General features: G+C 37.3%; 1 protein-coding gene across 1 annotated transcript in view; it reads left to right on the forward strand.

Moving 5' to 3' along the window:
* Nucleotides 1-18,443, forward strand: part of ANKFN1 (ankyrin repeat and fibronectin type III domain containing 1) — a 123,287-nt gene that overhangs the window by 34,145 nt on the left and 70,699 nt on the right. The window contains exon 5 of the mRNA XM_024757542.1: nucleotides 745-858. Within this exon, the coding sequence (XP_024613310.1) occupies nucleotides 745-858 (114 nt within the window). The remainder of the gene's footprint in view (nucleotides 1-744; nucleotides 859-18,443) is intronic.

Below are 18,443 nucleotides of genomic sequence, written 5' to 3' on the forward strand. Positions count from 1 at the left end.
TAGGCTTGATGCCATTTTTAAATTTTTTTCTAAATTACAAAACATCTTCTGGGTGTTAAAAAGTACCTAGAGTGATCAGAAGTCCTTTGAAACCTGAGGTTAGTGGACATGACATTTGCCCATGAAGTCTTTCTTAGAAAAATAGTACCTGATGTAATTGGAAGCAGCCTGAGAGCAAGGCAAGTTAGCATTCCATACTGGCAAGAGTCCAGAATTGGGCATCTGAAGCCATGGGCTTCCATCCTAGCTATGTCTTCACTGTGTCCTTGAACCAGTAATTTGGCCTCTTTGGGCTGCAGTTTCCCCCTCCTAAAAGTGGGGATGCTGTTACTCGTTCTTTTTACCCAACAGGCTTGCAAAAAGTCTCCAACGAAATGATTTACATGAAAGTACTTTATGAAATGTAACAGTCTCTGTCTACAATGTCAGTTCCTGCTAACACTTTCTGGCCTCCTCTCCACTGGTCCAGCCCAATCTCCTATTGTGTTTCTAAGATAATTTGAGAAGGCTTAACTGGTATTATTTACCCCTTCAGAAGATGTTCTAATGCTCAGATAAGACCACAATAGCAATGAATAAAGGCCATTGAGACTTCTAATGAAAATGTTGAAAAGCAAAATCTATTAGGCTCTACAAACAAACGTTTCCATAGTGTGTGTTTCGGGGTACCCTTTGAAGAGGCAGGAACATTGTTTGAAAAGGATTTGCTATATTAAGATCCTTGTGCTTCTCCTTCTGTCCCAGGAGCCCCTGAGGTGCCAACCAATGCTTGTCTCATGGTAACCAGCAGCACATCACTCACTGTCAGCTTTCATGAGCCTCTTAGTGTCAACGCAGCTGTAGTAACCAGATATAAAGGTACTGGATTCCAAATATTTTCGTGACTGCTCCTTCTTAAAACACAATCCATTGTTTGGGGATCAATTGTGCATTTTGTATGTTTGTTTTTCCTGCTGATGGTATTTTTTCATCCTATTTACTTTTTGGAGTTGAAATATTTCCATAGGCAGTCAAACACAGAGCAATAAAGTGACTAAGAATAAGTCACAGACCCAATTAATATTAGTATTAATATTTCATTCCTGTTTGCAGAGGGCCTGCTCTGTGCATAGCATATGGTTCAGGACAGGACTGAGTAGGACACACTAAAGAATCAGCCTTGATTTACAGGGCTTAGAGGCTAAGATATAGAACATACTAAATAGGGGGCATATAAATTAATAGCTGTAATAGCAGGTAACTAGGGTTGAGAACTAAAACAACAACAACATTGGAGGTCAGAAAAGAAAGAGGGATGGTTAAATGACAGAATCAGAAAGGCCTCAGGGTAGCAGTGGCAATCGGGCCTTGTTTTCAAGGACAGCTGGGAGGTGAAGCAGAAGATATTGGGAGGAAAGTGAACGCCAAGTGGAGAGAACAGTGAGCACAGGTATAAAAGCAAAAACATGCCAGAACAAGTAGAAGAGAGTAAGGGAGCTTGCAGTGGCTCCAGGGGAGGGTTTGTGAGAAGAAGCAGTGAAATGTAATTAGAAAGTGAAACTAGGGTTAGGACGAAGGGGTAGAATGAGGAATTTAGACTTTATGTGATGAACTCTGCAGACCACTGAATAAGATAGGGACAAGATCAGAAGTAGACTTTTCAAAGATTTAAGTGCAAACACTGTGTATGATGTATTGGAAGACATATGGATTTAGAATAAGAAAATGAATTAGGAAGCTATTCAGGAGAGAGGTCACAACAGCCTGACCTGACTGCTATAGCAGCACTGGGAAAGGAGAGAGCCCACAGGAGAAAGATTTTATGGAGATGCTATGATGATAACAGCCAAGGCTTACATAGTGCCTACTATGCACCAGGCACTGTTTAAAGCCTATATATGTATTAAGTCTATTTATTCTTCACAACAACCCTATAAGGTAGGTACTGTATGGTTCCCATTTTGCAGATGAGAAAACTGAAGCAATGAAATTAAGTAAAGACTTGCAGCAGAGCCATAAGTATCACATTATGCTGACTCTACATATGGAAATACCCTGAACGGTCCTAAAACCTGATAAGACTCTCCACACATATTCCAAGATGCCAGGCCATATTCCAAGAATTCCTGTGTTCAGGTCCCTACTACTCCCTTGGGCCACAAAAGTGTCCAAGTAGTATATGTGCTTCGTTCCTCCTTCTAGGGCCTGTTCCCAGGAGACACTCCTATGTCTACAAACATTAGTCTACCCACACCCTGTAGCTTTCTGAGTTACTTGGAATTTTCCAGATAACTCCACTCTGTAATATCTTAGGTAAAACAGCATTGAATTGGTTATCACTTTGGGTTTTCTGTATTAAGCTAAGAGAAGGCAACCTGAAGCTGCCTTCATGTATAGCAGATAAATGAAGCCACCAAGAATGGCTACCCACAGCCATCCTTCAATACAATTCTGATACTTTCTCTTGGTTGCCAAGACTTTCTGAAATTCAGAGCAAGGGCTTGCAGGCAATATTAGACATGGGTATTTTCCTTTCTTTCTACGAACTCTCTCCAGGGCTTTGCTAAAGGGTTTCATCAATGCTGCCTAACTTGACATTTTCTTACATTTGATTAGTGAGCTATCAGGAGCTAATTTATCCAGGCCATCAGGTATATAATACTTGACCATAATGCCAGCAAATTCTATCAACATTCACATATTAACACATATCATCTCAGGAGACTTGCATTTGGGGGAGGTTGAAATGAAAAGTCACAAATGGGTTTTGTTAGTGACTGGAGGGGCTTAATTAAGCATTATAAATAGAATTGTCTGTTGCATTATGGAGTAGGTTTCCCTCTGTTAATTTATAAGGTTATAAATTGAGTCCTTAACCTGACTGCTCTCAAGGGCTACTTAAATTTAAAACAGCTGCCAGACTACTGTACCTAGAGACAGCAGGACAGTTTTTAATTCAGGGTCGAAGTAATTATTTACTTATGAAAATATTAGCAAAATTACCTTGAGACAAGGCTATTTTGTTTGCATTAAAAGAGAAGAAACAATTAAGAAATATACAGAATGAAATGGCAATTATCTAATGGGTTAGAGGGAAGGTTTAACCCTGCAGTATTTAGGGTTTGGCAAAAACGTCTCATACTGTTCTCCAGAACTTCTGGGTTCAGCAAAACCTCAAGCCTATTTTGACACCTGGATGTTTTCCCCCTTCATGCTTAAGCCAGTTTTTGAAAGAAAATCTGAATCCTTCTGTTTCTTCTTATTTACACTCAACTCATCAACATGTCGGGTTTTGTTTTGGTTTGGTTTGGGTTTTCTTTTTTCAAAAAAAGTTTGTTGATATCCAGAAATATTTTAAAGAGCATCTCTTTATACACCTTCTTTAGGCCCCAAGGGCAATGCACCAGGCCAGCTGCCATCACAATTTGGAGATTAAAGGTGTAAATTTCAGCTAAAAACCCAGAAAACAGTTTTGAGTGAGACCCCCTGGACTTTTCTGCCTGCATCTTCCCTGAAAACAGAGAAATGAAGCTAAGAGAGCTAGTCTGTTTCTAGGTGTATCCTCCTTGGACTCAAAGAATGCTTGCATCTTTTGGTCCCATCTCACCAGGTTTCATGGCTTACAGAGCAAAACTAGACTTATCTCAGATACACTGCTGCTTTGGACAATTGCCAGAACTTCATTACACACTTTCTCCTCGCTGCCTTGGGTGACCTACCTGGAGCTCTCATTTGCAGAGGATATGTCATTTCCCAGTAGTCCCAAAGCAGAAAACATTTTCAAGTGATTTTACTGCTCTTTGCAGGGTTAGGAGTGGATAGGAAGGTATCCTTTAACAGGTGCAGTGCAGCGTCTATTTTCCATCTACTGGATGAATTATTTTCTAGCTTTTTTTCAAAAGCAGGCCTTGAAGTGGTCACACTGCTGTAGATGTTCCAGTGCATGTGGGCAGCACCCTGGTTTGGATGATGCCCTTCCCCACCTCTCTTCTCATCTTGTTCCCTCACAAATTAGAAACTGCCACCGTAATTCCTCCCTACAAAGGCTTTAATAGAAAATTATTAAAACCTTTGTAGGGAAAAGTGGTGGGGAGGGATAAATTAGGAGTTTGGGACTAACATATACACACTACTATTTATAAAACAGATAATCAAACAAGGACCTACTGCATAGCAGAGGGAACTCTACTCAATATTCTGTAATAACCTAAATGGGAAAAGAATCTGAAAAAGAATAGATATATGTATAACTGAATCAGTTTGCTGTACACCTGAAACCAATGCAACACTGTAAATCAACTATACTCCAATGAAAAATAAAAAGTCAAGATTTACCCTTCCCCCAAGGTCACATCCCTATCACCAAGTTAATCTCTATTATGAGTTTAATGTATACCCTTACAAATCCTTTCTTGATGCACGTACACATATATGTATATACACACAGATGTATAGTTTTGTGTGCTCTAATATAAATATCATACTATTTGTCTAGTTACACAGCTAGATTTTTTTTCAGTTCAACAATATCCATATGTCAGTGTGTTTGGATCTTCATTCTTTTAAATAGCTGTATAGTACTGCTATTCCATAGACAGAGATGCCATAATGTATTTAATCATTCTCCCACTGATGAACATAGGTGGTTTCAACTTTTTTCCTGTTACATAATGTTGCAATCCTAGTATGTGTCTCTTACCTGTGAGAATATTTTTTTCTGGGATTGTAAACTGGAAGTGGAAATGTTTATGTATTCATATACTCTGTCTCACTGATCTGCCTATACTCATGCTAATGTCATATAATAACTTCATAGTATATTTTAACATCTGGTATAGCAAGTCCCTCCCTGTGGTAATATGTTCCCTTCAAAATGAATTTTAGAATTGGCTTGTCAACTTTAATTTTTTAACTCTTATTGAGATACTATCATATTCCTAAATTAATTTGGAAAGACTTCCCATCCATGACATATCTTCCTAATAAAGTTGAGTTTTACATATTCAGGAAAGTTTAATAATTTTATTTATTTTTTGGTCTTCTTTCCTGTAAAGTTTCATGCTGGATATATTTTACAGTTTTTGTGGCTATTATAAATGAACTCTCTTTTCAAGATATTCTCTAATGGGCTACTGTGGGACAGTAGAAGAGCTATTATAATTTTAAAACAATCTTTAGTTGACTGCTTTACTGAACTCTCTTAGTAACAGCCTTTTTTTCCCCAGTAGATTGTCCTGCACCTCATGAATATTTTTTGTCATTTCATCTTCAAGAAAGGATCATTTTGTCCCTTCCTTTCTAATACTTTGCATTCTTTTTCAGATCTCACTTCATTAACCAGAATCAATGTGAATTCTAGTTCCCATTATATTGTGTATAGTAACTGGGATAGTAGGTGCTCTCTCTTACCTGCTTTTGTCAACATGCATCTAATATTTTACTATTAAGTATGATGTCTACTGTAATCTTCTGGTAGATATCTTTTACCAAATTACAGACGTTTCATTTGGATTATGATTATTGATATACTGTTGAACACAATTTTTAAATCTCCCCTGTGGTTAGAGACACTTTAGAACCTCAAAAGTCATGTATTTGTGCCCTTTTTTTTAGAATTGTTGATCATTTGTCTATTTTATTGGTTTGTTTGAAGAATTAACTTTTCTGATTCATAAAATGTGTTTCTTGCTTATTTTCTATTTTATTAATGTTTGGCTTTAGCTTTGCCAATTCCTATTGCTTTCCGTGGGTTTACTTTATTACTTCTTTCCTAGTTTTTTTTTTTTTTGGAAAACTTAATTTACTTCTTTAGTTACTTTTGTTTCTAATTCATGGATTTTAAGGCTATAATTTTTCCCTGATTACTGTTTTGTCCATACCCAAAAAGTTTAAAATGCATTGCTATAATGATCACTTATTTATAAATAATTTACAATTTGTCTCATTTCCACTTTAACCAAAGTTTTTAGATGAGTTATCTTAAACTTCTAACTGGCCATATCTTTTGCCATAATTTTATTGTTAATTTCTAATTGTATTATATTACAATAAGAAAAATTTTAAATGTGGACTGTACCCTGTTGAGATTTTTTAAAATTCTTACCTGTGGCTAACCAATGAATCATGGATATGTACCATACTTGGTGTTTGAAAAGAATGTGTAAACCCCATTGGGTATAAAGCGGGAATGCGTGTGTGTGTTATTTAAATCCCTGTTTTTTTCTAAAGTACTTGTCCCTTTAATCTTTGATCTCTGAGAAGCTGCTTTATTTGTCTTGCTTAATGCTGTTTGACTCAGTTTCTGTTTGTAAATAACATTGCTTTCTATGCTTCCATTTGCCTCCTGTCTTTTCTATCTTTTCATTTTCATCCTTTCCATGACACTTGAAATACATTTGTCTCTTGTAAAAAGTATAGAGTTAAATTTATTTACTCTGAGAGTCTCTTTCTATACACTTTTAATTTTCTTTTTGTCCAAAGTGATATATCCTTATAAGAATAGTATTAAAAAGCAAATTTGTACTGAAAGGCTTATTTATAATGAAAAAACAACCCTTATTTGCTCCATTATTACCATCCTTCTTCCCCTCAGAGCCAGCCGCTTTTTAACTCCTCCACTTCTCATAGTTACTTGTCTACTTTAATCAACAAGCTTCTATGGCTATTTTTTGATTTAGAAATTGCAGGTCTTATGTATGCAATTAGAATTATAACAGAAAAGAATTTAACTCTCTCACAATACCACACTCATCTACACTTTCTTATTCTCTCAATATAATTATATTTCTATTTTTAGTTAAGGCAACAATGCTTATACTATTATGAGTGTAAGTTTTTGACATTGCAAACTCAAGTAGTATACTTTGACTACATTTCCTTTCCTACGTATTTTCCTCTAATCTCTAATTATATTTTTTCTTTCTTACCCTACTTACCATTATCTTATTCAAAATTCATTTCAAATGATCCTTTCAGCGTGGTACCTATTTTCCCAAGAGTAGTTTTTACTTTCCCTCTCAGAATACTCTCTGCTCATGTTCCACTGTATAATAATAACTCATTAGGTTTCCATTAGGGAAAGGCTCATTAAAACCACAAAGAAATATTACTACATGCATATCACAGTACCAAAAACTTTAGAATAGTGACAGCACCAAATGGCCAGAATGCAGAGGTATCGGATCACCCATACGTTGCTGGTGGGGATGTAAAATGATACAGGCGCTCTGAAAAACAGTTTGGCAATTTCTTAAAAAACGAAACATGAAAATACCATACATCTTACCAACTGCACTACTGGGCATTTATGCTATAAAAGTGAAAGTTTTGTGTTCATATAAAAACCTGTACACAAATGTTTACAGCAGCTTTATTTGTAATAGTCCCAAACTGGTAACAATTCCGATGTCCTTCAACAGGTGAATGGTTAAACAAACTGTGGTACCTTCATGCCATTGAATACTACTCAGCAATAAAGAGGAACAAAGTTACTGATATACTCAACATCCTGGATGAATCTCCAGAGAATTATGCTGAGTAAAAAAGCCAATCCTCAAAAGATACACAGTGTATTATTCCATTTATATAATACTCTTGAAATAACAAAATTATAAAAGTAAAGACCAGATTAGTGGTTGCTAGAAATTAAGGAGGAAATGAGGAGGAGAGAAATGGGTATGTATGGCTCACTTTTTTGTTTTCTAAATAATTGATATATTTTTACATACCTTGTTTATCTTTTAAGAGATTTGGAGAGAAAAAGGGTAGGCAGGCATGTGTCAGTTTGGCATCTTGATTCAATCTCCAGGTCAGTTCTCTTTCTTAGCCAGGCTGTATGCTCCGTAAACATGACCTAATACTAGCATTAGCCTAAGCCAACAACTTATGAAAGCATATCTGCTATTTCAAAAAATTATGTAAGCTAGGTAAGGACAAACACGAAACTGGGTTTTTATATCAGCTAGTGAAGGGTTATTCCTGACACTGATGTCTTCTTCCTGTTATATTTGGAAAAGCATAGATCCATAGAGTAATAAGGAGTTTTTGGAATATTTTTCTCTAAGGTATGAGGAGTTCCTCGAAGGCAGAAATCTTGTCTTTTTCTTTTTTCCCTTCACCTCCTACATTCCAGCGGCACTGGCCTTCTTTCTGATCTTAAACCATTTCCCCCGCTGCATGTTCTTTGCACATGATTATCCCTTTGCCAAATACAATAGTAGTAGGAGACTTAAACACCCCACTCATATCAATGGACAGATCTTCCAGACAGAAAATCAATAAGGCAACAGATATCCTAAGTGATGTAACAGAACAGTTAAGATTTATGATATTTTCAGAACACTACACCCCAAAAAACCAGAATATACATTCTTTTCAAGTGCACACGGAACATTCTCTAGTATTGACCATGTACTAGGACACGAAACACCCCTTCAACAAATTTAAGAAGGTAGAAGTGATTTCAAGCATCTTTTCTGATATAACAGTATGAAAATATAAATCAACCACAAAAAGAGAAATGAGAAACAAAGATTACATGGAGACTAAACAACATGCTACTAAAAAACCAATAGGTCAGTGATGAAATCAAAGGCAAAATTAAAAATACCTTGAGACAAATGACAATGAAAACACAACCATACAAAATCTATGGGATGAAGCAAAAGCAGTTCTTAGAGGAAAGTTCATAGCAATTCAGACCTTCCTCAACAAAACAGGAAAAATCTCAAACAAACAACCCAACCTACCACCTAAAATAATTAGAAAAAGCAAAACTTAACGTCAGCAGAAGGAAGGAAATAATAAAGATCAGAGAGGAAATAAATAAAATAGAGATTAAAAGAAATAGAAAAACAATCAATAAAATTAAGAGCTGGTCTTTGAAAGGGTAAACATAATCAACAAACCTCTGGCCAGTCTCATCAAGAAAAGAGAGAGAACTCAAATAAACAAAAAAAGAAATGAAAGAGGATAAATAGCAACTGATACTGCAGAAATACAAAAAAACATAAGAGAATACTATGAACAATTATATGCCTACTAATTGAACAATCTAGAAGAAATGGACAAGTTTCTACAAACATACAGTCCACCAAAACTGAATCAATATGAAACAGATAATTTGAACAGACCAATCACTAGAAGTGAAATAGAGTCTGTTTAAAAAAACAAAAACAACTCCCTGCAAACAAGTCTAGGACCAGATGGCTTCACTGGGGAATTCTACCAAACATACAAAGAAGAACTTGTACTGATCCTTCTCAAAGTCTTCCAAAAGATTGAAAAGGGGGGAACACCCCCAAAGTCATTCTATGAAGCCACTATCACCCTGATACCAAAACCAGAAAAAGGAAATACCAAAAAAGAAAATTACAGTCAATATCTTTGATGAACACAGATGCAAAAATTCTCAACAAAATATTAGCAAACTGAATCTAACAACACAATTAAAGATCATACACCACAGTCAAGTTGGATTCATCCCAGGGTTACAAGGATGGTTCCAAATATGCAAATCAATCAATGTGATAAACCACCCCAACAAAAGAAAAGACAAAAACCACATGATCATCTCAATAAATGCAGAAAAAGCATTTGATAAAATTCAACATCCGGGCTTCCCTGGTGGCGCAGTGGTTGAGAGTCCGCCTGCTGATGCAGAGGACACGGGTTCGTGCCCCAGTCCAGGAAGATCCCACATGCCGCAGCGCAGCTCGGCCCGTGAGCCATCACCGCTGAGCCTGCACGTCCGGAGCCTGTGCTCCACAACGGTGAGAGGCCCGTGGGCTGCAAAAAAAAAAAAAATTCAACATCCATTCATGATAATAACTCTTATCAAAGTGGGTAAAGAGGGAACACATCTCAACATAATAAAAGTTATTCATGACAAACCCACAGCCAGCATAATACTCAATGGTGAAAAGCTGAAAGCTTTCCCATGAAAATCTGGAACAAAACAAGGATGCCCACTCTCACCACTTTTATTCAACATAATATTGGAAGTTCTAGCCACAGCAAGCAGACAAGAAAAAGAAATAAAGGTTTCCAAATTGGAAGAGAAGAGGTAAAACTGTCATTATATGAAGACGATATGATACTATATATAGAAAACCCTAAAGATTCCACACAAAAACTACTAGAACTGATAAATGAATTCAGCAAGGTAGTAGGATACAAGATTAACATACAGAACTCTGTTGCATTTCTTTACATTAACAATGAAATAACAGAAAGACAAAGTAAAATCACATTAAAAAATACTTAGAAATAAACCTTACCAAGGTGAAAGACTTATATGCTGAGAAATATAAAACACTGATAAAGCAATCTACAGATTTAATGCAATCTCTGTCAAATTACCCATGACATTTTGCACAGAACTAGAACAAATACTCCTAAAATTTATATGGAACCATAAAAGATCCAGAATTGCCAAAGCAATTCTGAGGAAAAAGAACAAAGCTGGAGGCATAACCCTCCCAGACTTCAGATAATACTACAAAGCTACAGTATTCAAAACAGGATAGTACTGGCACAAAAACAGACATATGGATCAATGGAACTGAATAGAGAGCCCAGAAATAAACCCACACACTTACAGTTAATTAATCTTTGAAAAAGGAGGCAAAAATATACAATGGAGAAAACACAGTCTCTTCAGCAAGTGGTGTTGGGAAAGCTGGAGAGCCACATGTGAATCAATGAAGTTAGAGTACACCCACACACCATACACCTAAAAAAACTCAAAATGGCTCACAGACTTAAATATAAGACATGACACCATAAAACTCTGAGAAAACACAGGCAGAACATTCTCTGACATAAATCGTACCAACGTTTTCTTAGGTTAGTCTCCCAACGCAATAGAAATAAAAGCAAAAATAAACAAATGGGACCTAATCAAACTTATAAGCTTTTGCATGGCAAAGGAAACCCAAAACAAAATGAACGGACACCAAGAAGGGACACAGAAGCAGAGGAATGCAAGCAGCCTCTAGAAGCTGGAGAAACCAAGGAATGAACTCTCTCCTCCAGCCTTCAGTAGGCTCATAAAGATTAACAGCATAGAAGAAGAGGCCAGAGGAGATTGGTTCAAGATGGCGGAGCAGAAGGACATGCGCTCACTCCCTCTTGCGAGAGCACCAGAATCACAACTAACTGCTGAACAATCATCGACAGGAAGACACTGGAATTCTCCAAAAAAGATACCCCATGTGCAAAGACAAAGGAGAACTGCAATGAGATGGTAGGAGGGGCGTAATCACTGTAAAATCAAATCCCATAACCGCTGGGTGGGCTACTCACAAACTGGAAAACAATTATACCACAGAAGTGCACCCACTGGAGTGAAGGTTCTGAGCCCCACATAAGGCTTCCCAACCTGGGGGGGTCTCGCAACAGGAGGAGGAATTCCTAGAGAATCAGACTCTGAAGCCTAGCAGGATTTGACTGCAGGACTTTGACAGGTCTGGGGGAAACAGAGACTCCACTCTTGGAGGGCATACACAAAGTAGTGCATGTACCAGGTACCAGGGGAAGGAGCAGTGACCCTGTAGGAGACGGAACCAGACCTACCTGCTAGTGTGGGAGGGTCTCCTGCAGAGGTGGGGGTGGCTGTGGCTCACTACAGGTACAAGGACACTGGCAGCAGAAGTTCTGGGAAGTACTCCTTGGCATGAGCCCTCCCAGAGTCCACCATTAGCCCCACCAAAGAGCCTGTAGGTTCCACTGCTGGGTCACCTCAAGCCAAACAACCAACAGGGAAGGAACTCAGCCCCACCCATCAGCAGACAAGCAGATTAAAGTTTTACTCAGCTCTGCCCACCAGAGCAAAACCCAGCTCTACCCACCACCAGTCCCTCCCATCAGGAAGCTTGCACAAGCCTCTCAGATAAGCCTCATCCACCAGAGAGCAGAGAGCAGAAGCAACAAGTACTACAACCCTGCAGCCTGTGGAACATTCATAGAAAGATAGACAAGATGAAAAGGCAGAGGACTATGTTCCAAATGAAGGAACAAGATAAAACCCCAGAAAAAAAGCTAAATGAAGTGGAGATAGGCAACCTTCCAGAAAAAGAAATCAGAATAATGATAGTGAAGGTGATCCAGGACGTTGGAAAAAGAATCAAGGCCAAGATTGAGAGAATGCAAGAAATGTTTAACAAAGACCTAGAAGAATTAAAGACCAAACACCTAGAAGAATTAAAGAACAAATAAACAGATGAACAATACAAAAACTGAAATGAAAAATACCTTAGAAGGAATCAATAGCAGAATACCTGAGGCAGAAGAACGGATAAGTAACCTGGAAGACAGAATGGTGGAATTTACTGTCACAGAACAGCATAAAGAAAAAAGAATGAAAAGAAATGAAGACAGCCTAAGAGACCTCTGAGACAATATTAAATGCACCAACATTCACATTATAGGGGTCCCAGAAGAAGAAGAGAGAGAGGAAGGACCTGAGAAAATATTTGAAAAGATTTTTATCAAAAATTTCCAGGAAATAGCCACCCAAGTCCAGGAAGCACAGAGAGTCTCAGGAAGGATAAACCCAAGGGGAAACACACCAAGACATTTAGTAATCAAACTGACAAAAATTAAAGACAAATTATTAAAAGCAACAGGGAAAAATGACAAATAACATTCAAGGGAACTCACATAAGGTTAACAGCTAACTTCTCAGCAGAAACTCTACAAGCCAGAAGGGAGTGGCATGATATATTTAAAGTGATGAAAGGGAAGAACCTGTAACCAATACTGCTCTACCCGGCAAGGATCTCATTCAGATTCGATGGAGAAATCAAAAGCTTTACAGACAAGCAAAAGCTAAGAGAATTCAGCACCACCAAAACCATACAACAAATGCTAAAGGAAATTCTCTAAGTGGGAAACACCAGAGAAGAAAAGGACCTACAGAAACAAACCCAAAACAATTAAGAAAATGGTAACAGGAACATACATATCGATAATTACCTTAAATGTGAAGGGATTAAATGCTCCAAGCAAAAGACACAGGCTTGCTGAATGGATACAAAAACAAGACCAATATATATGCAACCTACAAGAGACCCACTGCAGACCTAGGGACACATACAGACTGAAAGAGTGGGGATGGTAAAAGATATTCCATGCTAATGGGAAACAAAAGAAAGCTGGAGTAGCAATACTCATATCAGATAAAATGACTTTAAAATAAAGTATGTTACAAGAGACAAGGAAGGACAGTACATAATGATCAAGGGATCAATCCAAGAAGAAGGTATAACAATTATAAATATATATGCACCCAACATAGGAGCACCACAATACATAAGGCAAAAGCTAACAGCTATAAAATAGGAAATCGACAGTAACACAGTAACAGTGGGGGACTTTAACACCTCACTTACACAAATGTGCAGATCATCCAGACAGAAAATTAATAAGGAAACACAAGCCTTAAATGCCACAATAGACCAGATAGATTTAATTGATATTTATAGGACATTTCATCCAAAAACAGCAGATTACACTTTCTTCTCAAGTGCACATGGAACGTTCTCCAGGATAGATCACATCTTGGGTCACAAATCAAGCCTCGGTAAATTTAAGAAAACTGAAATCATATCAAGCACCTTTTCTGACCACAGCACTTTGAGATTAGAAACAAATTATAGGGAAAAAACCTATAAAAAGCACAAACACAGGGAGTCTAAACAATACTTTACAAAATAACCAAGAAATCAAAGAGGAAAACAAAAAATACCTAGATACAAATGACAATGAAAACACGACGATCCAAAATGTATGGGATGCAGCAAAAGCAGTTCTAAGAGGGAAGTTTACAGCAATACAATCCTATCTCAAGAAACAAGAAAAATCTCAAATAAACAATCTAACCGTACACCTAAAGGAACTAGAGAAAGAAGAACAAACAAAACCCAAAGTTAGTAGAAGGAAAGAAATCATCAAGATCAGAGCAGAAATAAATAAAATAGAAACAAAGAAAACAATAGCATAGATCAATAAAACTAAAAGCTGGTTCTCTAAGAAGATAAATAAAATTGATTAACCTTTGGTTAGACTCATCAAGAAAAAGAGGGAGAGAACTCAAATCAATACAATTAGAAATGAAAAAGGAAAAGTTACAATGGACACCACAGAAGTACAAAGCATCCTAAGAGACTACTACAAGCAACTCTATGCCAATAAAATGGACAACCTGGAGAAAAGGACAAATTCTTAGAAAGGTATAACCTTCCAAGACTGAACGAGGAATAGAAAATATGAACAGACCAATCACAGGTAATGAAATTGAAACTGTGATTAAAAATCTTCCAACAAACAAAATCCAGGACCAGATGGCTTCACAGGTGAATTATATCAAACATTTAGAGAAAAGCTAACACCCATCCCTCTCAAACTCTTCCAAAGAATTGCAGAGGAACACTCCCAACCTCATTCTTCAAGGCCATCATCACCCTGATACCAAAACCAGACAAAGATATTACAAAAAAAGGAAAATTATAGATCAAAATCACTGATGAACATATATGCAAAAATCCTCAACAAAATACTAGCAAACAGAATCCAACAACAAATTAAAAGGATCATACACCATGATCAAGTGGGATTTACACAAGGATGCAAGGATTCTTCAGTATATGCAAATCAATCAATGTAATACACCATATTAACAAACTGAAGAATAAAAACCATATGATCATCTCAATAGATGCAGAAAAGGCTTTTGACAAAATTCAACGCCCATTTATGATTAAAAATCTCCAGAAAGTGGGCATAGAGAGAACCTACCTCAACATAATAAACGCCACATATGACAAACCCACAGTAAACATCATTCTCAATGGTGAAAAACTGAAAGCATTTCCCCTAAGATCAGGAACAAGACAAGGATGTCCACTCTTGCCACTGTGATTCAACATAGTTTTGGAAGTCCTACCCATGGCAATCAGAGAAGAAAAAGAAATAAAAGGAATACAAATTGGAAAAGAAGAAGTAAAACTGTCACTGTTTGCAGATGATATGATACTATACATAGATAATCCCAAAGATGTCACCAGAAAACTGCTAGAGCTCATCAATGAATTTGGTAAAGTTGCAGGGTACAGAATTAATGCACAGAGATCTCTTGCATTCCTATACACTAACAACGAAAGGTCAGAAAGAGAAATTAAGGAAACAATCCCATTCACCACTGCAACAAAAAGAATAAAATACCTAGGAGTAAACCTACCTAAGGAGGTAAAATAGCTGTACTCAGAAAACTGTAAGACGCTGATGAAAGAAATCAAAGATGACACAAACAGATGGAGAGATATACCATGTTCTTGGATTGGAAGAATCAATACTGTGAAAATGAGTAAACTACCCAAAGCAATCTACAGATTCAATGCAATCCCTATCAAATTGCTAATGGCATCTTTTACAGAACTAGAACAAAAAACTCTTATAATTTGTATGGAGACACAAAAGACTCCGAATAGCCAAAGCAATCTTGAGGGAAAAAAAAAAACTGAGCTGGAGGAATCACACCCCCTGACTTCAGACTATACTACAAAGCTACAGTAATCAAGACAATATGGTACTGGCACAAAAACAGAAATATAGATCAATGGAACAGGATAGAAAGCCCAGAGATAAACCCATGCACCTACGGTCAACTAATCTATGACAAAGGAGGCAGGGATATACAATGGAGAAAAGACAATCTCTTCATTAAGTGGTGCTGGAAAACTGGGCAGCTACATGCAAAAGAATGAAATTAGAAAACTCCCTAACACCATACACAAAAATAAACTCAAAATGGATTAAAGACCTAAATTTTAAGACCGGACATTATAAAACTCTTAGAGGAAAACATAGGAAGAACACTCTTTGACATAAATCAGAGCAAGATCTTTTTTGACCCACATTCAAGAGTAATGGAAATAAAAATAAACAAATGGGACCTAATGAAACTTCACAGCAAAGGAAACTATAAACTAGATGAAAAGACAACCCTCATAATGGAAGAAAATATTTGCAAATGAATCAATGGACAAAGGATTAATCTACAAAATATATAAATATTTATATATTTACATATATAAATATATATATTGAGCTCATGCAGCTCAATATTAAAAAAAATAACCAACAAAAAATGGGCAGAAGACCTAAATAGACATTTCTCCAAAGAAGACATATAGATGGCCAAGAGGCATATGAAAAGCTGCTCAACATCACTAATTATTAGAGAAATGCAAATCAAAACTACAATGAAGTATCATATCACACCTATTAGAATGGGCAACATCAGAAAATCTACAAACAACAAATGCTGGAGAGGGTGTGGAGTAAAGGGAACCCTCTTGCACTGCTGGTGGGAATGTAAATTGATACAGCCACTATGGAGAACAGTATGGAGATTCCTTAAAAAACTAAAAATAGAAATACCATATGACACAGCAATCCCACTACTGGGCATATATATACCCAGAGAAAACCATAATTCAAAAAGACACATGCACCCCAATGTTCACTGCAGCACTATTTACAACAGCCTGGTCATGGAAGGAACCTAAATGCCCATCAATAGACAAATGGATAAAGAAGATGTGGTAAATATATACAATGGAATATTACTCAGCCATAAAAAGGAACAAAACTGAGTTATTTGTAGAGATGTGGATGGACCTAGGGACTGTCACACAGAGTGAAGTAAATCATAAAGAGAAAAACCAATATTAACACATATATGTGGAATCTAGAAAAATGGTACAGAGGAACCAGTTTGCAAGGCAGAAATAGAGACACAGATGTAGAGGACAAACGTATGGACACCAAGGGGGGAAAGCAGGGGAGGTGGGGTGTGCGATGAATTGGGATATTGGGATTGACATATATACACTAATATGTATTAAACAGATAGCTAATATGAACGTGCTGTATAAAAAATAAAATTCAAAAAAAAAAAAAGAACAGATAACCTATGGACTGGGAGAAAATATTTGCAAACGATGCAACCAACAAGGAATTAATATCCATAATATACAAACAGCTCATACAACTCAATAACAAACAAAAAAAACCTACCCAATCAAAAAATGGGCAGAAGACCTAAATAGACATTTATCCAAAGAAGACATACAGATGGCCAACAGGCATATGAAAAGATGTTCAACATCACTAGTTATTACAGAAATGCAAATCTCATTGGTGTGAGCCCTCTCAGAGGCCGCCATTTTCTTAAGACCTGGCCCCACCCCTATTTGCACACTTTTTAATGATGGCCATTCTGACTGGTGTGAGATGTACAAATAGGGGTGGGGCCAGGTCTTAAGAAAATGGCGGCCTCTGAGAGGGCTCACACCAATGAGAACTTCCCAGGGCTGCCACTGCCTGTGTCTCTGTCCATACAATGAGCCACAGCTGCCCTCCACCTCTGCAGGAGACTCTCCAATATTAGCAGATCATTTCCTCTTTGCTTTCTATGCTGCTGGCTTCCTTTGTGATTTGAGGAGTTTTTGCAGTGGTTTTAATTCTAGAAGGAAGAATGTTTCCGCCAGGTAATATAACCATGATTCCACTGAACTGGAAGTTAAAGCTGCCACTCAAGAACGTCAGATTCCTCATGCCTCTGGAACAACAGGCAAAGGAGGGAATTATGGTGTTAGCTGGCATAATTGATCCTGACTACCAAATGGAAATTGGTCTACTATTCCAAAATGGAGGAGGATTATCTGGCATATGAACACTTCCGCTACTCGAAATAAGTCACGAATTAAGTGAATGGCAGGACTCCACTTCCCATTAAAAGAAAAAAAACCAAAAAGAGGATGTCTTCTCTTTCCTTCTCCCTGGCTGTGGGAATGTTTTAAGCTTAGTCAACTGGATGCCCCCACCTAGGACTTGAAGCTTGACCTGGTGACACAAAGAACCTGAAACAGTTGGAGATTTTTATGGTGGTAGCAGCAGAGCCAAGTGGTTTCCCATTCATACTGCTCCTGGGGCCTGACCTCGGCTGTGCTTTCAGCTGCCTGACCTCTTCACTCTTGCACATTTTTCATGTCTGGTGCTTCAGCTTTCTTGTCAATTTTGTGAGGTCCCAGAAATCCTTCCAATAAATTTCTTTTTTGCTTAAAAAAAAAAGTGTACAAAAAACAAATGCTGGAGAGGGTGTGCAGAAAAGGGAACCCTCCTACACTGTTGGTGGGAATGTAAATTGGTGCAGCCACTATGGAAAACAGTATGGAGGTTCCTTAAAAAACTAAAACTCGAGTTGCCATATGATCCAGCAATACCACTCCTGGGCAAATATCTGGAGAAAACTAATTCGAAAGTATACATGCACCCCAATGTTCACAGCAGCACTATTTACAATAACCAAGACATGGAAGCAACCTAAATGTCCATCGACCCATCGACAGATGAATGGATAAAGAAGATGTAATATATATATAGATAGATATATATACACA

Source organism: Neophocaena asiaeorientalis, unplaced genomic scaffold, assembly GCF_003031525.2.
Source record: "Neophocaena asiaeorientalis asiaeorientalis breed wild unplaced genomic scaffold, Neophocaena_asiaeorientalis_V1.1 scaffold327, whole genome shotgun sequence".
Taxonomy (NCBI): Eukaryota; Metazoa; Chordata; class Mammalia; order Artiodactyla; family Phocoenidae; genus Neophocaena; species Neophocaena asiaeorientalis.